Source organism: Nyctereutes procyonoides, unplaced genomic scaffold (genome assembly GCF_905146905.1).
Source record: "Nyctereutes procyonoides isolate TBG_1078 unplaced genomic scaffold, NYPRO_anot_genome, whole genome shotgun sequence".
Classification (NCBI taxonomy): Eukaryota; Metazoa; Chordata; class Mammalia; order Carnivora; family Canidae; genus Nyctereutes; species Nyctereutes procyonoides.
In genome coordinates this window covers 26,248,921-26,276,189 of record NW_026575024.1, presented here as the reverse complement: position 1 = coordinate 26,276,189, position 27,269 = coordinate 26,248,921, and the positions used below count along the sequence as shown (strand labels likewise).

The following is a 27,269-nucleotide window of genomic DNA, read 5'->3' as shown; positions in this document are numbered from 1 at the left end:
TTGGGAAAGGTCAACTGGCAGCTGAAAACGCGTGACCTCGCGTGGCTCGACCAAGGCGCTGAGTCCCATTTTACAGATGGGGAAATTGAGGCACGAGAGCCTGGCAGGTGGAGGCAGGGCGCAGCGCGCTCGCCTCACACTCCTGGGGGGGGGCGGGGTGAAAGGACCGAGGCGCGCTGGGCGCCTACTAAGCGCCAGTGCGGTTCCCGGCCCGGCTCCCTGCGCCGGCTTCCCTGTTCGCCGCTCCGGCTCCAATAAAGTTATTGAAATTGACATCGGTTGCTAAGGAAGTGGGTCGCTGAGCCGGGTTGCTAAGGAAGTGAGCCGCCGCCGTCTCTCCCCATCCGGGGCAGCGGGGAATGGCTGAGCCCGGGGCTTGCCGCCGCCCCCGCCGCCGCCGCCGCCGCCGCCGCCGCCGCCCGCTGTCGGCTCGCGCCGCAGGTGAGTCGGGGAGGGGCCCGAGCTCCCTCGGGGCAGGCCGGTCGCGCCCGCCGCTAGCGATCCGCCCGGAGGCCCGCCCCGGCGCCGCCGCCTGGCTCTGCTGCTCCTCGAGCCGGAGCATCCTCTGCCCAGCCTCCCGGGCATCCTCCGAGGTCCTCCTTCGGGCGGAGGTGCGGCCCGACCCTTCGACCCGGCCTCGAGGCGTCGGGCTCCGTCCGGAGGGCTCTGGGGCCGCGGTCAGAGACCCAGCTCCGGAGAGAGGCAGGGCAGCGAGAGCCCGGGGTCCGAACCTCGCCGCTGCCCCTGGCGCGCTGTGTGACCTTGGGCAGGTCCCTTCCCCGGTCGGGCGTCAGTTGACTGTTTATCCAGGGATCTCCTAACACTTGATGCTCAGAGCGGCTAAGATAATGAGTTATGCACGTTGAAAGTGCCCTGAATGGGGAGAGGGGGAATTCTTAGGGCACACTGGGATGGGGACCAAGGCTCCAGTTTCCAGCCGACAGTGTCTGAGTTGGAGACTCTGCATCTACAGTTAGTAATTGTGTGGCCTTGTCTTGGGCAAGTTAATCTCTGAGCCACCTTTTCTTTATCTGTAAAACGAGTTGATGGACCGATGCAGATAGCCAGTGAAACAGGGCATGTCAAGTAGCTTGGCACAAAGCAAGTGCCCGACAAGCTATCAGGAGGTGTGAGGTGGTTTGGGCGAGGCTTCCAGGAGATGACTTTGGGACTCGTAGGATTTAGGTGTGTAGAGTACGAGCTCCTATGTGTCTTCCTTTGCTGTTGACATCCTCTTGCCCCCAGTTTCACTTTTCCATGCTGCTCAGACACAGGGAGGTGATATGGACCTGCACAAGTGGCCCTGGTGGTGGAAACCCCTGAGAGCAAGTTGTAGATGATTGGGGTTATGGTCTTATTTTCACATACTTGGGCTTTGTTGACTCTTTCAGAGAGCAAAAGAGTCCTTTCCTGTGTCTTTTGGAAAGTGCTTAAAGCTTAATCACTATTTGAAAGTATATGATTAAGAAGCACTTTTTGGGTACATTATCTCACTTAATCTTCACCTAGACTTTGCCAGGTAGGTGGTGGTGGTGTCTGCATTTCACAGGTAAATCCTATATTTCCCCCTCTACCCCGCTGTCTCAACAGTAGGTGTTACAAAGCCGCTGTGTATTCTTTCATTTTTTCTAACCGCTATGGCTAGAGCCTTTTTTTCCAGTGGCAAGGAAGTAAGATCTTTTAATTTTCTTTTTTTAAGATTTTATTTGTTTATTCATGAGAGACACAGAGAAAGAGGCGGAGACATAGGCGGATGGAGAAGCAGGCTCCATGCAGGGAGCCCAGTGTGGGGCTCCATCCCAGGACGGAGGGATCACGACCTGAACTGAAGGTAGATGCTCAACCACTAAGCTGCCCAGAACCACTAAGCTGCCCAGGTGTCCCAGGAAGTAAGATCTTATATAAAGCTTCATTTAAATATATATCATTCAAAATGCGGACCTCACAAAAGAGCTGGCATGTTCAAAAGAGGATTTCTCTGTCGCTCAGTCCCCTCCTCTTTAAAATGGAAGAAGAGGACTAGATGACATCTGAAGGCCCTTTCAGTGCTGTTGTGCAATTCCGATTGCAAGCTAGCGTTTTAATAGTGTGGAGTCCGGCTGTCTGGGTTCAAGGCTTGGCTCTGCCACCTTCAAGCTGTGTGCCACTGAGCAGTTGACTTCATCTCCGTGCTGGCTTCCTCATCTGTAAAATGAGGATAATAATAGAATCTACCATGTATGTATGGCTGTTGTGAGGATTCATTTGAGTCTAATATATGTAAAGTGCCTCGCATTTTTGATAAATGTTAGCCATTATTATTTGGGCTTAAACATAGCACCCATACAATACTTTATATTCTATTTATGGTTGGTGAGTGAATAAATTAAAAATTAAAGTATGTGCTCCTAACAGCAGGTTTGTCAACCTCAGAAGGTCACTGCAAGCTTGAAGCAGTAGCTGTCACAGTATAACATAAACGTTAGTATTATTACAGGGTGGCTCCAGGAACCTATAACTCCATGCTAGAATGGGTTGCAAAGAAAGATGAAAGCTCATGGTAGGATGTTAGGTGTGGTAGCCCAACTCTCAACTGAATAAACATGTACTAAGTCCCTCTGTTGCCAACTGCAACAGAAGGTGTGGAAATCAGTCCCCATGCCATATACTTCAAGGACCTCCAAGCTTAGTTTGCATATTACTAGCTTTGCAAATGATGTGACTTCTTTAAATGAATTCACAACTTGTGTTTGCCCCTACTGCAGAGTAGAACTGCTGGTTCAAATCTTTTTTGTGTCCTAGGCTGCTGTTGGGTTCCTGGGTTAGACACTTCATTTTGACAACTGATGTATGGGTCCCTGAGAGTCTTCTCTTCTGCTGGTAATAATACAGTACTGTCTGCATGGTACCTAGTGGTTTACAAAAGTGTTTAAGTGTGCCTTCACTCATTTGGTGTTATTAGTAGCCCTACAAGGAAGATAAGGTGCAGATTTAAGATCCTCATTTTGCAGGCAAGGGACCTGAGGTAAGAGAAGCCATGCTGCTAGTAAATGGCCCATTTCACCTGGGAATTAGGTCTTTTGGCTCTGGGTTCAGTTTTATTCATTCCATATTTGCTGAGCGCCTGGTATGTGTCAGGCCCTGTTCTAGCCTGGAGACAGGATGGTTAGATGAGGTCCTTGCTTTCATGCAGTTTACATTCCAATGGCAGCAACAGAAATATAAATCCATAAATGAACAAGGTAATTTGGACAGAAATAAGGACTGTGATGTCAGAAAGAGTAACTTCTTATGGAGATTAAGGTGCTGCTACTTTAATCGGATGGTCAGGGAAGGCCTCTCTCTAAGGTGGTGATTTTTAAAAAAATATATTTAATCAATTAATTAATTTATTTATTTGAAAGAGAGCATGAGGGGGGAGGGGCAGAAGGAGAAGGAGAGAAAGAATCCCAAGCAGACTCTCCACTGAGCACTGAACCTGATGTGGGGCTTGATCCCAGGATTCTGAGATCATGACCTGAGCCAAAATCAAGAGTTGGACGCTTAACTGACTGAACCACACTGGCGCCACTAAGGTGGTGACAGTTTTGCTGAGATTTGTTGCCAGAAAGGGGCCAACCATTTGGAAATGTGGCAGAAGGAACAGCTAGGGTAAAGGGTCCAAGGGAACAAGCTTGGTAAGTTCTGGGAACTGAAAGAAGGCTCAGAGTGACTGGAGCAGATGAGTTGGAGGTGAAAGGAGAGGGAGAATGGAGAGGTGGGCCAATGGGGAGGGGTGGGGGCTTGTAGGCTAGAATAAGGGATTGTGATTTGATTCTAAAAGTGTGGGAAGCCACTAAAGGCTTTAAGAAGGAGAGTGACAATAGTCTATATATATATATATATTTTTTTTTTAAATCACTTTGGTCTCTGTGTGGCCAATGAATTTTAAGGTGGATAAGCATGGCAGCTGGAAGGGAGGTTAGGAGGCTAGTAGAGAGGTGATGGTACCCTGCTGGAGAGGTAGCAGTGGAGATGGCTAGCAGAGGGTGGATTGAGGATGTGTTTTGGAGTCAGAACCAGCAGGATGGTGGTTGGGAAAAGAGCCGAAGGAATTAAGGATGACTCCATGGTTTTTGGCCTGAGCAGTTAGGTAGATGTTGGTGGTGCCATCTGCCCCTAAATGATGAAACAATTTTTAGATAAGGTGCCCAGTGAGGAAGAATTTTTTTTTAAAAATTTTTTAAAAATTTATTTATGATAGTCACACACAGAGAGAGAGAGAGAGGCAGAGACATAGGCAGAGGGAGAAGCAGGCTCCATGCACCGGGAGCCCGATGTGGGATTCGATCCCGGGTCTCCAGGATCGTGCCCTGGGCCAAAGGCAGGCGCTAAACCGCTGCGCCACCCAGGGATCCCCCAGTGAGGAAGAATTAGCAGTGGCTCACTCTGAACTTGTTGGAGGGGCAGAAGGTATAAACATCACACCTTATAGTCCTTGGGGAAGAGATCCCAGCTTATGCTGCAGGAAGACAGCCAGATGCATCTCATTGAAGCCCCCACCTTGGACATCCGCAATCCCTGCTTTCCTTGCACTCTGGCTCTTTGCCAGTTTGTGGAGTGGCAGGCATGGGCTTTGCCAGGGCAGTGTCCATCTTTCTCATGCTGTTGGCGTTGCTGTCCTGACTGGAGATCTTGGCTGATGAAGACTGGAAGCAGGCTGGCCGGCTCTGAGAGAGAGAATGGAATCACTGGTGAAGCTCACTGTCAGTGCCTCACATGGCCAGTTTCCCTGCCAAAGTGGTTCTTTCCTTAGCCATCAAATGACATTTCTAAAGTTTCAGAGCTTTGGATTTGGGGATCCCATGAGAAGCTGTCGTGTTCTGCCAGAATTCCTAGAGGATTCTTTTTTTTTTTTTTTTTTTTTTTTAAAGATTTATTTATTTATGATAGACACACACAGAGAGAGAATGAGAGGCAGAGACACAGGCAGAGGGAGAAGCAGGCTCCATGCCAGGAGCCCGACACGGGACTCGATCCCGGGACTCCAGGATCGCGCCCTGGGCCAAAGGCAGGCGCCAAACCGCTGAGCCACCCAGGGATCCCTTCCTAGAGGATTCTTGAATGGAGTATCTCTTCTGAGCAAGAGAATTCAAGCCTTTTTTTTTTTCATATATGCTAATAATGGCTTTTGTAAATTTAGTCTTTACAATGTTGTAAGTTCTATACTAGGAATAATAAGACTGATGATCCCACCACCTTCACTTGTATAGCCTTCTTTAGAATGCTCTTTCCTATGCATTCTTATTGACTAACGCCAGTCAGTGGAGCCCATGTGGAATATGTACTATCCTCAGTTTACAGATGAGGCATTGAGATGCTAAGAGGTCATTTGTTTTTGTCCATAGTGTTAGGCACCTACTAGGTGCTGGGTTTGGTAGGTTCTTGCTGCTCTGAGTGTGTTTTGTGTGACAGAAATACCCATGTCTCCTGAAAGCTTGTTAGAAATCTGGGCCTAGGGGCACCTGAGTAGCTCAGTTGGTTAAGCGTCTGCCTTTGGCTCAGGCCATGATGCCAGGTCCTGAGATCAAGCCCCAAGTTGGGCTCCCTGCTCAGTGAGAGTCTGCTTCTCCTTTCTTTTTTTTTTTAAGATTTTATTTATTTATTCATGAGAAAGAGAGAGAGGCAGAGACACAGGCAGAGGGAGAAGCAGGCTCCATGCTCACCAAACTGCTGAGCCACCCAGGGATCCCCCTGCTTCTCCTTTCTTTCTGCTGCTTTCCCTCCTCGTGTTCTCTCTCAAATAAATAAATAAATAAATAAATAAATAAATAAATAAATAAATAAAATCTTAAAAAAAAAAAAAAGAAGAAGAAATCTGGGCCTAGATCTAATACACCAAGCTGCATTTTACCAAGACCCCCGGGTGTGTCCTATGCAAGTTAAAGCTTGAGGTACGCTCATTTGGTAATAAATGGCAAAACTAGGCCTTGCCAATGATAATGATAATAAAAGTAATAGGAATAGCCAACAGTTATTGAGCCAAGCACTATCTTAAGTACTTGACACAGGTTATCTCATTTAGTCCTCAAGGCAACCCTGAACATGGGTACTATTATGAACCTGACTTTTCAGAAGAGGAGAGTAGAGGCACACAAAAGTCAAATAACTCCTAGATCTGCTGAGTCCAAGTCCATTGCTCCTTCTACCACTGAGTTGTTAATTCATCTTTCAGGTGGGTAGTACATCCCTGCTGTCTTTGAGAACCATTCTCTTCTGTTCGTGGGTAACTAATGTCGGATGCTGATGAAAGTGTCTTCAAAGAATGTTTGAAGAAATCAGGGGGAAAACCGTTGAGCTACTTTAACTGAATCTGGATGTCAGTCACTTGGCCGATAAGTCAGTAAATAGATATCCAGTTTATAAGATAAGCCACCTCTCACACTTAGCAGCCCGACACTCGAGGCCCAAACCGCTGACACGGGTAGGACCTGCAAGCTTGTACCCTGATTGTTTGTTTGTTTGTTTCTTTCTTTCTAAATTGTATTTATTTATTCAAGAGACAGGATGAGCAAGAGAGAGAGCACGAGCAGGGGCAGAGGGAGAGGGAGAAGCAGGCTCTCTGCTGAGCAGGAAGCCTGATGCGGAGTTCGATCTCAGGACCCCAGGACCATGACTTGAGCTGAAGGCAGATGCTTAACCTACTGAGCCCCCCAGGAACCCCCCTACACTGTTTCTTGATGGTGGTGATAACATCTGTATGGGTGAGAAGAAGGCAGCCCAAGTCCCACACCACCTGCTGACTAACTGCAAAGATTCAACTTTTTGGTGCTTCAGTTTTCCCTATCTGCCCAATGGGCTCATTATTTTCCTTTCAACATCACCTGATCTCCCCAGAGTCTTAGAAAGATTTCTTGGTCAAAAGGTATGCCATCACAGGATGTGTGAAAAGTGGGTAGGATCTGGAGGGTTGGGCAAGAATTTTAGTAGCAGTTCTGCCGTTCACTGTGTGACCTGGGGCAAATAACTCAACCTCTCTGGCCTTTAGTTTCTGTGTATGCAAAATAAGGACCTGGGACAGCCTTCTTAGGCTCTTCCAGCCCTGCCTAGAAGACTGAACATGGAGTTGAGTGGTATTTTCTTCCTTGGTGACTTCATGCTGGGCTATCACCCAGACCTTGCAGGGTGGGGCTTTTAGAGCATATTTCTTGGCAGCCAGAGATCATTGATTGCAATCAGCTCATCTTATCAGTGTCACACATCTGCACTGCAGCTCGGGATGTTCATGTTTAAGGCTCAATTAGTCATGGTGACACATTGTGTCTTCTCACTTTGTCACACTGCAGGCATTGAGCTCTTCACACACAGGCAGATCTATCTTTAGTATGCTGATTTATTTAAATCAGGGTTTGCATTAGAGAGCACCAATGATCATTGTGGTGGGTGTGGTTTTATTTTTAAAGTTTTTGGCAGGATATTTGCAGCACTTGCATTTTGTCATATTTGAACACGGTGTATAAATGGAAGCAAGTTCAAGGGAACTAGAAATTGCAGTAGATTATTGGGAGTTGAAACAGGATGCGTGCTTTTACCTACCTAGTCTGGGGTCCTTCATATCACCTTCAGCAGTGGTTCCAGGAAGTGCTTGCTTTTGTGTGGGAATAAAGCAAATAGAAACTAAAAGCTCATAGCAGTCTCTGGAGGTATAGTAGATTGCAGTAATTATTAGTTTATAACACATTTCAATAACCTAAGTAAAAAAACTTAGCTCGTAAATCACAAAGATTCCATTCAGGTGAGATAAAATATCAGCTCGGGTTACTTAAGACAACCGCAAGAAGATAGTTCTTAGTGGAATTAGTTACTGGTTTTGCAAGATCTGCAGTAACGAATCAGATTCTAGCTTAAGAAATATATAGCATGTTTTTCCTTCCTTATTGCTTCAGTTGCCAACGTTTTAAATTAGTTAATTGTTTCCCAGCATTTTTTATTTTTAAAGATTTTATTATTCATTCATTCATTCATTCATTCATTCATTCATGAGAGACACAGAAAGAGAGAGGCAGAGACATAGGCAAAGAGAGAAGCAGGCTCCATGTAGGGAGCTCGATGTGGAACTTGATCCCGAGATTCCAGGATCACACCCTTAGCCAAAGGCAGTCAACTGCTGAGCCACGCAGGTGTCCCCCCAGCATTTTTTAATAGAAATTTTTCCCCGATTATAAAAATAATGAATTTCTGTTGAGGAAAAATGAGGAAAGTCCTGAAAAGATTAAATAAGATTCACTTTGGGTCCCTGGTTGGCTCAGTCAGTGGAGTGTGTGACTCTTGATCTTGGGGTTGTGAGTTCGAGCCCTGTGTTGGGTGTGGAGATTACTTAAAAATAAAAACTTAAAAAAAATGCTTTAAAAGATTCACTTTAAGTCCCACTACCCAGAACTAACCACCATAACATCTTACTATCCAAAGGCAAATATATCCTTAAATTATTTTTTCTCTGGGATGTATAGTTGTTACCTATTTCCCCTATTGTCATTTAGGGTAGTTTCAATATTAAATATTATAAATAATGCTACAGAGAATAACTTGATGAATATCTTTGCGTAAACCTTTATCTGCATTTCTGACAATTTCTTTGAAATAGATGATTTGTGGGGATCCCTGGGTGGCTCAGTGGTTTAGCGCCTGCCTTTGGCCCAGGGTGCGATCCTGGAGTCCCAGGATCAAGTCCCGCGTCAGGCTCCCTGCATGGAGCCTGCTTCTCCCTCTGCCTGTGTCTCTGCCTCTCTCTCTCTCTCTCTTTATGTCTATCATGAATAAATAAATAAAATCTTTTAAAAAAAAGAAGCTTATAAAAAAATTAAATAGATGATTTGTTAAAAAAATTTAATTATAAAGGCAGCCTCCTTCAATAATGTTTTTAACAAGGCAATGTCTAAATCAAGTTGCAAAAGCAGACATTATTACAATTCAGTGGGGAGGGATTACCTGTGAAAATGGTATCCTCTCTCAATTTCAGTAAACTTGTCTACTTGCAGATATATTTTTAGATAAATATACCACCCAAAGCAGACTTTTCATTTTGCATTTGGAAATGTTCATTTAACATTTCATAACCATGTTTTCATGTTACCATGTACCATTTACTACAAAGTAAATTCTCCCTGGATTGGGCATTTGTTTCCAGCTTTTTATAATCACATATAGTGCTCTAATGAACATCTTTGCTTCTTTCTCAGCCTCATAAGAGAACAATTCTAAATAAATACTTTGGGGAAAGTTAGAACTTAAAAAAGTTCTAAAGGAGAACTGTGTATTTTCTTTCTTAAAATCTTACTAGGATCCTCTAAAAGTATTTTTAAAAAACTGGCTCTAGGGATCCCTGGGTGGCGCAGCAGTTTAGCGCCTGCCTTTGGCCCAGGGCACGATCCTGGAGACCTGGGATCGAATCCCACATCGGGCTCCCGGTGCATGGAGCCTGCTTCTCCCTCTGCCTATGTCTCTGCCTCTCTCTCTTTCTGTGTGACTATCATAAAAAATTAAAAAAAAATAAAATAAAAACTGGCTCTATTGAGGTATAATTCACATACCATAAGGATCTTCTAATAAGTTTTTTCAGTCCTCTTTGCTGCTTTTCCTTAATCCACTTTTCTTTTTGATACAGAATTCCCAATGTGGAAGACTCAGAACATGGGCATATTTAAACCCTCCATTCCCTGAATAGGCTGTTGTTTGGTGACATTAACCAGAAGTACTGTACATACATTGTCAGGTTTGTGCACTGTATGAGCTGTGAGAGCATGCTACCATTGTGGAATGGTGATTCCACAATGGTACCAATGTGCCATCGTTTGATGGCAGTACTGGTGAACTTTTTTTTTTTTTCCTTAAGATTTTACTTATTTGAGAGACAGAGTGAGCAGGGGCAGGGGGAGAGGCAGAAGGAGAGAGAAAGGGAGAAGCAGACTCCCTGCGAGCAGGGAACCACTCTGGGCTTGATCTCAGGCCCCAGGGATCATGACCTGAGCTGAAGGCAGACACTTAACTGACTGAGCCATCCAGGCACCCGACTGCTGGACTTTTGGAGAGGGATTTTTTTTCTTTAGGTATTTTACTTATCATATTACTGAAATAAATCCTGTGATTTATAGGAAATTCTGCTTCATAGACTTTGGGAACTGTTTACTATAGTTGTAGCACATTTGGCAGAGCTCCTCGAACATTAACGCACACACAAATCACTAGAAATTTTGATAAAATGGGATTCTGATTTGGGGTATCTAGATGGGGTTATATTCTGCAGAGTTAAACCAGGTGGAACAGAAGACTTTAGGTGGCACTCAAATACCACATCCTTAATTACATTGAATGGCATGGTGAGCATTATTTCCCCCCTTATTTTAATTATTTTTATTTTTTATTTTTTTTTTAAAAGTATTTATTTGACAAAGCGAGCGCTTGCACAAGTAGGCAGAGCAGCAGGCAAAGAGAAAGGGAGAAGCAGGCTCTGCACTCAACAGAGAGCCTGATGTGGGGCTCGACCCCAGGACCCTGAGATTATAACCTGAACCAAAGGCAGGCATTTAACCCTTAACCAACTGACCCACCCAGGCACTGCCCCCTCTTTTTTTGTTTTTCAAGATTTATTCATTATTTGAGTGAGAGCCTGAGTGCAGGGGAGTGGGGAGGCGTGGAGGGAAAGGGAGAGAGAAACTCTAAGCTGACCACGCTTCGGCATGGAGCACAGAGCTCAAGCAGGGCTCTGTGTCTGGACCCTGAGATCAGGACCTGAGCTGAAACCAAGAATTGGACTTAACCTTAGCCGATTGTGCCACCCGGCACCCTGAGCATTATTCCCTTTTAAACTCATTTAGTTCTTCTGACTGTGTCAAGGAGAATATTTGTTTGGTTCCTGTCTAACACTTGCTAAACTGACTTTCTAACCAGGGGTGATGAGACCTCAGCCCTTAGAGAAGCCACAGTATATAGCTAGAATTTAGTAACGTTGTATGTCCTTATATTTATTTTCATAGTTACCTTCTATTTACAGCAAGTGATACTGATTTTTTTATTCATGAAGTGATAAAAAGTTTCTTTTAAAAATAAATTTGGATTAAAAGAAAGTAGATTTAAAGAAAAACCTTGAGTAAATAATAATACAGGTGGTGCATGGAGATGGTAAAAAAAAATATGTGAAGAGGCAACCCAACGACTGATATCTTGGGCTGTGTGGAAAAAAGGGCCATGAACTTTGGAGCCAGGTAGACCTGGTTTCTGCGTATTTTGCCACTTATTAACTTGGTATGTCATGTTACTTCCCTCTCCCCATCTCAGGATTTTTCTCCTCTAAATTTTTCTCCTCTAAAGCACCTCCTGTGGGCCAGGCCCTGTAATGCTTGTCTCTTCTGATCCTCACACAACCCCAAGCAGCAGGGTATTGGTGGTCTTCTTGTTTTACAGATGAGCAAATAGACTGAGAAAGGTGGAGGAACTTGTGCAGAGCCCCAGAGCTCAGGAGGGTAGAATTGGGATGGGGTAGCTGGGTGAAGGGCACTAAGGAGGGCACTTGATGGGATGAGCACTCGGTGTCATACTATATGTTGGCAAATTGAATTTAAATTAAAAAAAAAAAAAAGGTTTTCAATCTCAGGTGTCCCTGAATCTTTAGTCCAGACCACTTCCCTCTTTAAAATGTAGATTTTGTGCTGGCTCTCTACCCAGTTGAAAGGCAGTCTGATTAAAATGAGAAGTCATTAAGGGAAGCCTGGATGGCTCAAAGGGTTAATAAGCCTCTGACTCTTTTTTTTTTTAAGCCTCTGACTCTTGATTTTGGCTCAGGTCTTGATCTTAGGGTCCTGGGATCGAGCGCAGAGTCTACTTGAGATGTGTTTTCTCCTTTTCCTTCTGTTCCTCCCCTTGTTCATGTGCGCACGGCGCACACGCTCTCTCTCTTAAATAAATAAATAAATAAATAAATAAATAAATAAATAAATAAATCTTTTCTAAGATGAAAAATAAATAAATAAATATTTTTTATTTTTTTATTTTTTAAAATTTTTTATTTATTTATGATAGTCACACACACACAGAGAGAGAGAGGCAGAGACATAGGCAGAGGGAGAAGCAGGCTCCATGCACTGGGAGCCCGATGTGGGATTCGATCCCGGGTCTCCAGGATCGCGCCCCGGGCCAATGGCAGGCGCCAAACCGCTGCGCCACCCAGGGATCCAATAAATATTTTTTTAAAGAATGAAAAGTCATTGAGTAGAATACACCTATGTTCACTACAGCATTATTCAGAATAGCCAGGAGGTGGTAGTAGTTCAGATGTCCATGCACAGGTCAGTGGATTTAAAAAATGTGGCATATACATACAATAGGATATTATTTAGCCTAAAAAAACAAGGTAATCTTGTTCCATGCTACAATAGGGAGGTGGAGTGGTAGTTTCTAGGGGCTGGGGAGAGGGGGAAATGGGGAGTTTTTGTTTGATAGGTATAGAGTTTCAGTCTGGCAAGATGAAAAAGTTCTAGAGATCTGTTGCACAACAATGTGGATGTAATTGACACTACTGAACTGTACACTTAAAAATGGTTAAGAGGGTACATTTTATATGAGTGTGGATTTTTTAAATCACAATTAAACATTTCTTAAAAGTAGAAAAAAGAAAAAAAAAGAAAAGCTGTTGGTCAAAAGGCATTTTTTTTCATTTTGAGAAATTTTAAGCATACATAAAAATAGAATAGTATAATGAACCATGAACCCATTACCCACCTCTAGCAGTTATCAGCACATGGCACTTCTTTTCTACCAATAACCTCCCATCCAACCCGCCCCACTCTGGTTTATTGTGAGCCCAGACAGCACAGAACTTTATCTAAAAGCACTTTTATGTGTATGCCTAAAAGTAGGAACTTTCTTTTAAAAAAACGCCATCTGGGAATCCCTGGGTGGCTCAGCGGTTTAGCGCCTGCCTTTGGCCCAGGGCGTGATCCTGGAGCCCCGGGATCGAGTCCCACATTGGGCTCCCAGCATGGAGCCTGCTTCTCCCTCCTCCAGTGTCTCTGCCTCTCTCTCTCTCTATGTCTATCATAAATAAATGAATAAATAAGTCTTTAAAAAAAAAAACACCATCTTCACACCTAAAAAAAGTATTAATAATTCTTTAACGTTATCTAATATCCAGTGTTCAAATGCCGTTGGTTGTTTCATACATTTTGTAATAGTTGGTTCATATGAATCAAGTTCCAAAAAGGGCCCCAGTCAAGCACCAAGTGTTATATTTGGTTGATTTTAAGTGTCTTACATCAACAGAGTGTACATTTTTAGGAGAGAAACATCTTTGTTTCTTTCCTAGCTTAGTACATGCAATGAGAAGTCCCTGGCAGGAAGGCTTTTCCAGCTTCATAGCCTCGTGGTGGTTATGAGTGTAAGTTCTATATGTTAAGTGGATATAGACAACAGGGTGCACTGGTATTGGGGGGATTAGTGAGACAGTGGGGGAAGGGAGCAAGATGGCACCCTCTATCAAAAAGGAACATGTATAGCTTTACACCTCTGGGAATGGATCCTGCTAACTACTCCTCCCTGTAGTTAAAGGTCTATGTTCAGGATATTCACTGTAGCATTGTTTATAGTACCAAAAGACCAGAAACCATGAAAAAATCCCTTAGTAACAGAATAATCAAATACATTATAAATTTATTTTATTTTATTTTAAATAAAGGCTACACCACTGTGGGGCTGGAACTCTTGACCCTGAGATCAAGAGTTGCATTCTCTGCTGACTCAGCCAGTCAGGTGCCCCATCAAATATGTTATAAAGCAACTACACCATGACATCTGGGCAGCTGTTTAAAGGAGGAGGTGGTAGAATTTGCCTCAATGATCTATAAAGTAAGATGGAGAATGTTACATAGTATCCTTCCACTTTATTTTAAAAAAGAGGGGGAAGAAAAAATGGTGGGAGAACAATACAGATATATTAATGCTTGCAAATGCATTGAGTATCTCCCTGAGTTGTAGGAAGAGTATTACTTGTTTATTGTAACTTACCTGTACAGCTTGAATTGTTTTAACCTATGCATATATTGATGCAGACATATATATCTGTGTATTAAGAATAAGTTCATATGGGCAGCCTGGGTGGCTCAGCGGTTTAGCGCTGCCTTCAGCCCAGGGCCTGATCCTGGGAACCCGGGATCGAGTCCCGCCTCGGGCTCCATGCATGGAGCCTGCTTCTCCCTCTGCCTGTGTCTCTCATGAATAAATAAATAAATAAATAAATAAATAAATAAATAAATAAATAAATAAATCTTAAAAAAAATAAAGAATAAGTTCATATGTAGGTCTTTAAATAAGATAAGCCTAGATTTGAATCCTGACTGTTCTACTTAATTGTTGTGAGACCTTGAGCAAAAAATTTCTCTGAACCTCCCATTCTTATTTTTAACATAAGGCTAATACTATGCCTCCTAAGGTGATTTTGAGGATTAGATTAGGAATATACATGAAACTCTTGCTAAACTATAAGTTGTGACTATTACATACAACAAAACCCCAAACCTACACTGATTCTAATGAGAAGTATCCTCTAGATTTTTTTTAAAAGATTTTTATTTATTTATTCACGAAAGACAGAGAGAGAGAGAGAGAGAGAGAGAGAGAGGCAGAGACACAGGCAGAGGGAGAAGCAGGCTCCATGCAGGGAGCCTGATGTGGGACTTGATCCTGGGTCTCCAGGATCATGCCCTGGGCTGCAGGCGGCACTAAACCGCTGAGCCACCAGGGCTGCCCTATCCTCTAGATTTGAATATATTTTTATGAATGTCTCACAATTGGATTACCCCCCCCCTCCAATAAAAAGAAAAAGGATTTTTTTCCCCATCTTTTCCCCGCCTCGATCAATGCTTTCTTTGTTTGCCTGTTTAGGTTATCATGCCTGGTACCCATTTGAATTCAGGACAGGAATTTATTTGTTCATGTTTCTTGTATGTGACCTTTGTAGGTTTCTCTCCAGATAAGTAGGATGTCTTCCTAAGATACTTAACCTGAAATCAAGGTGCTAGACATTTTTCCCCCAAAGAAAAAATAGCTTTGGGATGCCTGGGTGGCTCAGTGGTTGAGCATCTGCCTTCGGCTCAGGGTGTGATCCTGGAGTCCCGGGATCAAGTTCCACATTGGGGTCCCTGCATGGAGCCTGCTCCTCCCTTTGCCTGTGTTTTTGCCTCCCTCTCTGTCTCTCTCATGAATAAATAAATAAAATCTTAAAAAAATAGCTTTATTGCTGTCCTCCCACTTGATTATAAGAAACGAAATATATGCACCTATCAAAAAGGCCAGAGAAAGAAAAAAAAATCACTTGCAAGCTCATTCCCTAGATCAATGTTGTTTGCATTCTATGAGTGGTCATTACACATCTTATGCTAGGCTAAGCACTGAGCATTTATTAGTTTATGTAATCCATAGACTATTTCTTTAAGGTAGGTGTTATTTTAAAGAGTATTTTATTTATTTATTCATGAAAATCACACAGAGGGAGGCAGAGACCTAGGCAGAGGGAGAAGCAGGCCCCCCACAAAAAGCCCTGAGCTAAAGACAGACACTCAACTGCTAAGCCACTGAGGTGTCCCAAGGTAGGTGTCATTAACTGCATTTTATGTAAGTAACTATGTAAGTAACTATGAATTATGTAACTTTCTCAAGATTTTGTAGCTAAGTGGCAGTGCAGAAATTCAAACCCTGTCTTGTTGAACACTAAAGTTCATGCTTTTAACCCTGACTTTACACTCTTTACCCCACATCTTTCTCTGCACATGTGCATGTCCACATGTAAACATAAATCACATCATAATAACTCTTCTGTTTGGTAGTCTGCTTTTTTTCACTCAGCAAAATGTCATGAACATCCTCCTATAAGTAAATACCTAGAGGTGTATTGTCATTTTAGTGATTGCGTAATTTCCCACTGTAGAGGTGTATCTTAACCAATCCTTTACTGATGAGTATTTAGGTGGTTAGAGATGGTACTGTAAATCATTATAGACATATATGTATATCTTGCACATATATTCGGTTATTGATATCCTTAAAATAATTCTAAAAAATGGGAGTGGCTGTTTCCAGGGATTATAACATTTTGAGTATTACATTTCAATGGATTGATCAAGATATTGATTACTCAGTTCTTCTCAAATAGTCTATGCCAGTTTGAGAAGCTACGGCTCTCATATGTACCATATGTATATATATACCATAAGGGACAGTTTACAGGATTTTAGACAGTTCACACAACTGTCTGGCTATAAACATTGCCTGTAATAACAACAGACTATATTTAATTAATTTAGTCTAGTATTTTGACATCTTTGCTTTAAATGCTTTTAGGGCTGAGGCTACCTAACAGGCCACAATGACATTAGAATATTAAAGATGCCATTACCATCGACCTCATGGAAGCTCTTTTATGACACTTAACCATAAAGTTGAGATAAGTACTTTTACTTCTAGGGCCCTTTGTTCATCAAGTAAAACATTTTTTCCTTTTTTTTTTTAAGTTACTTATTTATTTTTATAAGTAATCTCTACACCCAGTGTGGGGCTCAGACTCACGATCCCGAGATCAAGAGTCACACGCTCCGACTGAGCCAGCCAGGCATCCCAAAGCATTTTTATTACCTTATATTTATGGTGATTCGTGAAACTAGTTAGATGAAAAGAAGAAAAGGATGAATTTTAACATATGGATATTAGTTTACTAATTAATTTCACAAGATTTTTCCATTTCATTTTTCCCCTAATTTTATTTTTCTGATCACACAATATATTCCACGACTTAAAACTCAAGAGGTCCAAAGGGTATACATGCAAAGTCTCCCTCCTACTCTTGGCCCTCACCAGACAGCTCTTTCCCTACAGGCAACTGGTATTGGTATTTGGCTCATGAATATCCCTTCAACTATATTTTATGCATATATGAGCAAATATAGAAGTGTTTCCTCAACACAAATCTATGTCCTTTTTAAAGTTCTGCAGGGCAATGATGTTATTTTTCAAAAGGAGGTGAATAATCTTGCTTTAAAAATTATGTAACTCACATTTTGATAACTGGCCATTATGGGAACAAGAGGCCCAGAATTGGACTTGCTCTCTAGGGGTAGTTCAGGGATTGCAAATAAGGAGTCATAGTACTTCAACCCAATTAGCAGCCATTGTGAGAGAGTGGTGTTGATGGTGATGAGGTGGATACACAGTAGAAGCAGCTGCTTCCCCTGAGAGAAACTTGGGAGTTGTTTTGGGATAGTTAATAGGGAGTTGCTTTATCTTCTTGCCTGAGAGTTGCAGTGTTTTTTCAGATGGCCCACGTGATCTGTGGCTTTAGCTGCCTTCCAGATACTCTGAGTCCTTGAACTTCAGGCCAGGCGGTTGGCAGGTGGTTGCCTGGTATGATCTTAGAGGACACTGTGTTGGAATGCATTGATTAAAGATGCATTAGTATGCACTCTGCGCCTGCAGATTGCTCCTCCTTGCAGGGGTGTTTCTGGTGAATTGCCAGACCTTTATTTTTTCCCATTTGAAGATACCACATGCTCATGAAAGAATATTTGGAAAATACAGGATTGTTGAGGAAGCAGGGGAAATCACCTATAGTCCCATCACCCAAAATGGACCACTGTTGATATTTTCATGTGTCTTATTTTTAGAAAATTGTGATTGTATGCATTCAACTTTGTAAACTGCTTTATGATAAGCATTTTCCATGTCATTATAGAACCTTGGTAAATGTTATTTAAAAAGATGGGCTAGGGCAGCCCTGGTGGCGCAGCGGTTTAGCGCCGCCTTCAGTCCAGGGTGTGATCCTGGAGACCCTGGATCAAGTCCCACATCGGGCTCCCTGCATGGAGCCTGCTTCTCCCTCTGCCTGCCTCTCTCTCTCTCTCTCTCTCTCTCTGTCTCTATGAATAAATAAATAAAATCTTAAAAAAAATAAAAAGATGGGCTAGCATGGCGAGCCTTTCTAATCAGATCATATGTACATGAATTTGGTTATAGACAGAGATGCCTATAGGAGCCAGGCAGGAAGTACAAATGGGCAAAGCATGCCAGGAGTGAGACAGTAGGGAGCAGGTTTGGGGAGGATTGGAGAGGTCAGGTCCTCCAAAGAGGCAGCTGTTTCTCAGCTCCCGTTGCTGCCAGTTAGGGCATGGGCCAGGGGTTGTCAGATATTACCATTCTTTAAGAAAAGCAAAAAACTGTGTTTTTTAAAATGTAAAATTGGGCAACCCTGGTGGCTCAGCGGTTTAGCGCCTGCCTTTAGCCCAGGGTGTGATCCGAGACCTGGGATCGAGTCCCACATCGGGCTCCCTGCATGGAGCCTGCTTCTCCCTCTGCCTGTGTTTCTGCCTCTCTCTCTCTCTCTGTGTGTCTCTAATAAATAAATAAATAAAATATTTTAAAAAAATAAATAAAATGTAAAATTGGTAGGTTTTTGTTTTTGAGAAAATTTTGAACATTCAGAGAATATGAGAAACAATCAGAATTGACAGCTGTTTACATTTTCTCTTACTTTCTTCAAACCTCTTTTCCCTGTTTTTGTTTTGTTTTGTTTTTTAAGTATACTTTACTCCCAATGTGGGGTTCAAACTCACAATTGTGAGATTAAGAGCCGCATGCTCCACAACTAAGCCAGCCAGGTGTACCTCCCTGTTTGTTTGCTTTTTTTTGTTTTTTAAAGAGAAATGATAAAATATTACAGATAAAAGTGAAATATCCTTCCCATTTTTTAAAAAGATTTTATTTATTCATAAGAGACACAGAGAGAGAGGCAGAGACACAGGCAGAGGGAGAAGCAGGCTCCATGCAGAGAGCCCAACATGGAACTCCATCCCAGGTCTCCAGAATTACACCCTGGGCCAAAGGCAGGCGCCAACCTGCTGAGCCACCTGGGCTGCCCAATCCTTCCCATTTTTAATCCCATTCTCCACCTCTCCCTCTCCCCAATTTGGGCAGCTGCTATCATAAGTTGTTTTGTATCTTTCTATCCCATTTTTTAATACTTACATATGAGTAGATGCAACTCCACGGGCACCATATTTTATAAATTTTTAATCATAATTATCACTCTGCACTTGCTTTTTCATTCAGCCTGTTTATTTATCCATGTAAATATATATGTCTAATTCAAAGTTGGCAGACTTTTTCCATAAAAGATTAGGCAGTTAATATTTTAGGTTTTGTGAGCCAGACTGTCTCTGTTACAGCTACTCAACTCTGCCATTTTATAACTAGTGCAGCCATAGATAATATGTAATATGTAAACAAAGGGGTATGACTATGTTCCAATAAAATTATATTTACAAAAACAGACTGTGGGTGTGGGCTGCATTTGGCCCATGGGCTATAGTTTGCTGACCCCTGCTCTAATTGATTCCTTTTACTACTGAATTGTATAGTGTCTATGATATGATTTTGCCATATGTTATCTTTCAATTCCCCTGCAAATAGATTTTTTAATTTTTTTTTAAGATTTATTTATTCATTAGAGATGGAGAGACACAAAAAATAAAAAAAAAATTAAAAAAAAAAAAAGAGATGGAGAGACACAGAGGCAGAGGGAGAAGCAGGCTCCATGCAGGGATCCGATGTGGGACTCGATCCCGGGGCTCTGGGATCACGCCCTGAGCCGAAGGCAGACACTCAATCGCTGAGCCACCCAGGCATCCCTGAAAATAGATATTTAGGTTGTTTCCAGTTTTTCTATTTTAACATGCTGCTGGAAGCATCCTTGTCCATGTTTCCTTGTGTACATGCGTGAAGGTTTTTCACTAAGACATACATGTAAATATAAGTGGAATTTCTGAGCTTTTTTTTTTTTTTTTTTTTAATTTTTATTTATTTATGATAGTCACACACAGAGAGGGAGAGAGAGGCAGAGACACAGGCAGAGGGAGAAGCAGGCTCCATGCAGGGAGCCCGATGTGGGATTTGATCCTGGGTCTCCAGGATCGCGCCCTGGGCCAAAGGCAGGCGCTAAACCGCTGCGCTACCCAGGGATCCCATTTTTTTAAAAGATTTTATTTATTTAGTCATGAGAGACACAGGGAGAGAGACAGAGGCAGAGACACAGGCAGAGGAAGAAGCAGGCTCCATGCAGGGAGCCTGACGTGGGACTCCATCCCGGGTCTCCAGGATCACAACCTGGGCTGAAGGCAGCGCTAAACCGTTGAGCCACCTGGGCTGCTCTGAGTTGTTTTCTTTTGTTTGTTTTTTTTAACAAATAAAATGGTCCAAATAAAATGTTTCAGGTAGAATGTGATGAGTTTGTGACCTCTGTCCCAGAATTTTTATAGGAAGCCAATAGTTAGTATGAATCCAATCCACACCTGGTTCTAGAATTTGAGGTAAGACTCTGTGACAACTAGCAAAGGTAAAGGTGCATTAATCCAAATATAAGAGCTGGAGAATGATCTGGAAGAGTGTCATTGCCATGAGAAATGTGTAACTGACTTCTTCAGTGGACAAAAGAGGTGAAGTTGGGGAGAAACTCGGTTTTTCATGTGTAATGGCCAAACAGTGGTTGTTGGAATGACAGGTTCTCACAGAAAAGGTATTCAGGATGAAGGTGACGAGCTGCTGACCTGTGGTTGCTTTTTTCCTGGCAATACTGTGAGTTCCTTTAAAGATTTATCACTGTAATTAGACCTGCTAGAAGGAGAGTAAGGAAGGTAATAAAGTAAAGAAAGAGTGTCAGGGCATCCTTCCAAGAAAACCCTCTCCTTTGAGGAGGACCCAGAGCAAGTTTTTAAGCCCCGGTGGCAGGAAATTAAATTAGCCCATCTTCCTGAAGCACTACGTCAATAATACATGACTAGTGCAGTGGAGCTCAGTGAGCTCTGAAAAGAAATGGTGTTCTGTGTTCTGAGTTGAGATTTAATTAAGGGGACGCAGGCTTTGGGAATTCTTTCTTTTTAAAACATTTTAAACATGATTGTAGGTCATTATCATTCCTTTGTTTTTATCGTTTTGGAGAGCTCAAAAAAACATACGGTGCCCTAACACAAGCAGCTGAATGTCAAGGTCACCCTGCTGCAGGTTTTTTTTTTTTTTTTTAAACAAGCTTGGGTGTTTTGATAGGTAAAAACTGCCTCTTCAGGGGTGTGCGATGCAGAAAAATTGGTCTCTCCACTGACACATTCTCCACTTAACCCCCTCACATTTCTTTCTTTTTTTTTCTTTTAAGTTTTATTTATTTAAGTAATCTCCACCCAAAGTGGGGCTCAAATTCATGACCCTGAGATCAAGAGTTGCACACTCTACCAGCTGAGCCAGCCAAGCATCCCCTCATTCACACCCCTTACATTTCTTTTTTTTTTAAATTTTTTATTTATTTATGATAGTCACACACAGAGAGAGAGAGAGAGAGGCAGAGACACAGGCAGAGGGAGAAGCAGGCTCCATGCACCGGGAGCCCGACATGGGATTCAATCCCGGGTCTCCAGGATCGCGCCCTGGGCCAAAGGCAGGCGCTAAACCGCTGCGCCACCCAGGGATCCCCCCCACCCCTTACATTTCTTACACTGGGTCTAGGACTTTGTGTAAACCATCCCATGCGCAACAGCAGAGGCCTCCCCACAGGAGGCTCAGGGGGCTGGGGTTTGAGCCTGGCACCTGGACAGCTTTTGCAGGTCTCTGCTGACTTGGAGGTAGAGATAGGCAAGGGATCGACTGCAGTAGTAGCCTGGGGGCCGTTGCCCCAGAAGAGAAAGGGAGACACAGTAAACAGACTGGCCATTCTAACATCTCGTTCTTTCTTATCATTAGTTAAAATTATAATAGCATGTTGAAGGTGAGGAATGAGGGACTCTCTTTTACATGGTTGTCCTTAAATGGCTTGAGCTTCATTTCTAATTGAACACTGATTAGGTATTTGGGTCTCAGTTTAATCGATTTTTTTAGGATGACAACTACAAACTGAACAAGAGAATAAAAGGACTCACCAATAATCTCTGGAATGACCCTTTGGCGAGGGTTTTGGATGAATCTGTATCAGTTCATTTTAATCCACCTTTATATTAGTTCATAAAGTATTTCCACCTTTGTAAGTACCTGAGTCTCACAATCATCCATAAGGAAGGAGAATTATCCCTGTTTTACCAATTTTACAGAAAATGGGTTCCAGGAGGGTTAGAGGTCTTCTAACTGTTTATTCTATTTTTTTTTTTTAAAGATGGGTCTTTTTTTTTTTTTTTAAAGATTTTTATTCATAGACACACAGAGAGAGGCAGAGACACAGGCAGAGGGAGAGGGAGAAGCAGGCTCCATGCAGGGAGCCCAATGTGGGACTCGATCCCGGATCTCCAGGATCACACCCCAGGCTGCAGGCGGTGCCAAACCCCTGCGCCACCGGGGCTGCCCTAGCTCTTTATTGTAGACATTATTTTATTACCTATAACAACTAGAGAAGTATAGAAAGTAACTTTTCATGTGTCCATGTGCTTAGCAGCAGCAGGATTTTTAATAAAAGTTTAATGGGGGAATATATTGACTATTTTTATTAACCTACAACACAAAAGCCATAGACTGGCCTGTCACTGCCTCTCATTCTTCCATTCCTTTGTTGGCAGGGAATAGGTCACCCTCAAAACTAAAAAGAAATTGTTATAAATAAATAAATAAATAAATAAATAAATAAATAAATAAATAAATAAATAATAGAAATTGTTAGCACTGTCCTGAGTGTTTATTAAAATCACAAATGCATCTATCCTGTGAACCAGCAGTTGTACATTTAGAAATTTATCTTATAGGTATATTTTCCCACACGTGAAAGGATGTGGACCTAGTTTTTTTCACAGTAAAATATCAGAAACAGCTTAAGTGCTAAGATTGTGGTTAAATTATGACACTTCCATGCAATGGAATATTTTGCTGCTGTCAAAGAATAAGGTAGCTATATATTTATTGAGGAAACAAATTCCAAGATATGTTGTCTAGTGAGGAAAAGCAATATGCAGGACACTGTGTTATTACTGAGTATAACATTCTATGTTTGTGTTAAAAAGGAAGGGGTAAGTATGTATTAGTACGTATTTGCTTGCTATGCGTGAACTAGCTCAGGAAGATTAAAAATCTAATAATGCTTGCCTCGTGGACAGGGACCTAAGTGGCTAGAGAACACGTGAAGGAGAGGGACTTGTCGCTAAAGAGGTCACTGAATTGAGAAGCAGGCAAATTATCTGTTAAAAAACAAAAAATGCCCCACACTGAGGGTTTTAAGAATTTGGGGTCCTCATATGTACCTCTTCTTCACTCTGATCTGCTTGCTTGCTACCCCTTCCCAAAGGACCCATTTAATCATCCTTTCTTCTGCTCCCTGAGTTTTCCAGCACCAAATGAAGTTATCATTTTTGTTTTTACTTAAAAAAATTTTTCTTGGGATCCCTGGGTGGCGCAGCGGTTTGGCGCCTGCCTTTGGCCCAGGGCGCGATCCTGGAGACCCGGGATCGAGTCCCACGTCGGGCTCCCGGTGCATGGAGCCTGCTTCTCCCTCTGCCTATGTCTCTGCGTGTCTCTCTCTCTCTGTGACTATCATAAATAAAAATTAAAAAAAAAATTTTTTTTTCTTTTAAAGATTTATTTGTTTATTTTAGGGGTGGGGGAGGACAGAAGGAGAGGAGAGAGATTCTCCAGCAGACTCCATGCTTAGCACAGAGAGCCCCACATGAGGCTTGATCTCACAACCCTGAGATTACTACCTGAGCTGAAATCAAGAGTCAGTTGCTTAAGACCAACAGCCACGCAGGTGCCTCTACTTAAAAAAAAAAAAAAAAAAAAAGAACACCTATTTTCTTTCTTTCTTTCTTTTTTTTTTTTTTAAGATTTTATTTATTCATGAGACACAGAGAGAGGAGGCAGAGACACAGGCAGAGAGAGAAGCGGGCTCCATGCAGGCAACCTGACATGGGACTCGATCTGGGGACTCCAGGATCATGCCCTGAGCCAAAGGCAGATGCTCAACCACTGAGCCACCCAGGCGTCCCTAACACCTATTTCTTATTTGAATTCAAGTTGTATTCAATTTGTTGGTTGCATAGGTGCTTTCTGTGTAATGTATTACACCACATCCTCAATTATTTGCATGCATTTTGCACAAGCCATAGTTTATGATTTTAGAATAGAAGAGTCTTGTTGGCACAAGATAGGAAATCCAGACAGTACAAATGAGTGTACAGTGACATTTTCTCTCTCTTGACCTGAGAATCCTCTAGGCCCACAGTTTCCCTGCTGAGACTGCCACTGGTACCACTTTTATATGCATACTTCTAATAATATTGTTTTGCATATCAAACATAAACATATATGCATATATTCCCCAGCTTATGCACCATGGTTTTTTTTTTTTTTTAATTCTGAGCTTTGGCTTCACCAGCTTTTTTTTTTTTTAAGATTTTATTTATTTATTCATAGAGACACACAGAGAGAGAGAGGCAGAAACACAGGCAGAGGGAGAAGCAGGCTTCATACAGGGAACCTGATGCGGGACTCGATCCTGGGTCTCCAGGATCACACCCTGGGCTGCAGGCGGCGCTAAACCACTGCGCCACCGGGGCTGCCCCATGCACCATGCTAACAGTACTATACACCCTGTTCCTCATCTACTTTTTTCATGTAGCAGTATATCTTAATATAGAGTTACATTTATTTATTTTTATTTTTTAAAAGATTTCAGAGAGCGTGCAAGTGTGTGAGTACAAGCAGAGGGAGTGGCAGGCAGAGGCAGAGGGAGAAGCAGGCTCCTTGCAAAGCCGAGAGCCAGACTCGGGGCTCAATCCCAGAACCCTGGGATCATGACCTGAGCCTAAGGCAGATGCTTCGCTGACTGAGCCACCTAGGTGCCCTGAGGGTTACAATTAGACTAGCAAGCACATTCTTTTCAGTAAATGCACAGGATTCCACTATATATGTGTTTTTACATATATATTTAATTTATTCAGTCAAGCCCCTCTTGATGGGAATTGGGGTGGTCCACAGTCTGTTGCTACCACAAATGATGCCACAACGAGTATCCTTCTATCTGTTGGATAAATTCTTAGAAATACAAATGCTACATCAAAAGGTATTGCTAGATAGTTCCACATTGCTCTCTGAAGAGGTTGTAGTAGTTCAACAGGACATAAGGCTATCCAGGCTTTTACAAGATTTCTAGCTGCTGCAACCTGGAATCTAAGATAAAGTATCAGTCAAAGGGAGGACAAGCTCATTCACACTACTGGTGGACTAAAGTTTTTACTTTTCCCACTGAAGCTCATTAAGATCCTGTGAAGAAATACAGTGTGTATTACAGTAAATGTAGCTGTCAGAAGGTTAGCAAGATGAAGGTGACAGTCCTCAGTAACAACTGTACTGTCCTTACTTACTTTTGCTTTTTTTCTAGGACCTTAGCATCCTGAGACATTTTGGATTCCTAGCCCTCAAGGTTGACCCGGTCAGAGTTCATCATGTCAAAGTTAAAAAGCTCAGAGTCAGTCAGGGTGGTGGTTCGCTGTCGGCCCATGAATGGCAAGGAAAAGGCTGCTTCATATGATAAGGTGGTAGATGTGGATGTGAAGCTGGGGCAGGTGTCAGTGAAGAACCCCAAAGGAGTGGCCCATGAAATGCCCAAGACCTTCACCTTTGATGCAGTGTACGACTGGAATGCCAAGCAGTTTGAACTCTACGATGAGACGTTCCGACCACTTGTGGACTCTGTCCTGCAGGGTTTCAATGGGACAATTTTTGCCTATGGACAAACTGGGACTGGGAAAACCTACACGATGGAAGGAGTCCGTGGTGACCCTGAGAAAAGAGGAGTCATCCCTAACTCATTTGACCACATCTTCACCCATATCTCTCGATCCCAGAATCAACAGTACCTTGTCAGGGCTTCTTACTTAGAGATCTACCAGGAAGAGATCCGAGATCTGCTCTCAAAGGATCAGACCAAAAGGCTTGAGCTCAAAGAGAGGCCTGACACTGGAGTGTATGTGAAAGACCTGTCCTCCTTTGTCACCAAGAGTGTGAAGGAAATAGAGCATGTGATGAACGTGGGGAACCAGAACCGCTCGGTTGGTGCTACCAACATGAACGAGCACAGCTCACGCTCTCATGCAATTTTTGTGATCACCATTGAGTGCAGTGAGGTGGGCCTTGATGGGGAAAATCATATCCGTGTAGGGAAATTGAACCTTGTGGATCTCGCTGGCAGCGAACGGCAAGCCAAGACTGGTGCACAAGGAGAGAGACTCAAGGAAGCGACCAAGATCAATCTGTCCCTCTCAGCCTTAGGTAATGTCATCTCTGCCCTGGTGGACGGCAAAAGCACTCACATTCCTTATCGGGACTCAAAGCTGACCAGGCTCCTCCAAGATTCTCTTGGTGGCAATGCTAAAACTGTGATGGTAGCCAACGTGGGACCTGCCTCATACAATGTAGAAGAGACTCTGACCACTCTGAGATATGCCAACCGTGCCAAAAACATTAAGAACAAGCCAAGGGTCAATGAGGACCCAAAAGATGCCCTCCTTCGAGAATTCCAGGAGGAGATTGCTCGGCTCAAGGCCCAGCTGGAAAAACGATCCATTGGCAGGAGGAAGAGGCGAGAGAAGCGGAGGGAAGGTGGTGGCAGTGGTGGGGGCGGGGAGGAGGAGGAGGAGGAGGGAGAAGAGGGTGAGGAGGAAGGGGATGATAAGGATGATTACTGGCGGGAACAGCAAGAAAAACTGGAGATTGAGAAGCGGGCCATTGTAGAGGACCACAGCTTGGTTGCAGAGGAGAAGATGAGGCTGCTGAAGGAGAAGGAGAAGAAGATGGAGGACCTGCGGCGGGAGAAGGATGCTGCTGAGATGCTGGGTGCCAAAATCAAGGTACCACACCCTTCCCCAGGCCCTTTCTTTTGGTGCTTTCTGTTTTATCCAAAAAATGGCATGAGGGATGATGTTCCTTTCAAGTATTACATTCCCAACAGCTCCATGGGGTCCAGTGTCCAGTAAACATTTGTCAAGTTGACATAAAAATCATTTCTTCAAGTTTATACTGAACTTGTAGGAGGAATAATGTTTACCTACAGGCAAGGTGTAAAAAGCAGCAACAACACCGACGCCCATGGGTCCCCCAGCCAGTGTGAGAAGTAGGATGTAATCCATATCTTAATAAGCTCTTTGTGCCCTCCTCCCCCACAGGGTAGCCCTTGTTTTGGATTTGGTGCTTATTGTTTCCTGACTTTTCTTTATAGTTTTTTCATATATGTCTATGTCTCTAGAAAAAGATAGATTTCA

The 27,269-nt window shown here is 42.9% G+C and overlaps 1 protein-coding gene across 2 annotated transcripts in view; it reads left to right on the top strand.

Moving 5' to 3' along the window:
- Positions 1–328: 328 nt before the first annotated feature.
- Positions 329–27,269, top strand: part of KIF3B (kinesin family member 3B) — a 48,737-nt gene continuing 21,796 nt past the window's right edge. The window contains exons 1-2 of one of the 2 annotated variants that reach the window (XM_055304432.1): positions 329–441; positions 25,391–26,858. In XM_055304432.1, coding sequence (XP_055160407.1) covers positions 25,455–26,858 — 1,404 coding nt within the window. In that variant the 5' untranslated portion in view covers positions 329–441; positions 25,391–25,454. Of the gene's footprint in view, positions 442–1,752; positions 1,832–25,390; positions 26,859–27,269 lie in introns of those variants that run through there. The other variant, XM_055304423.1, reaches the window with a different exon arrangement.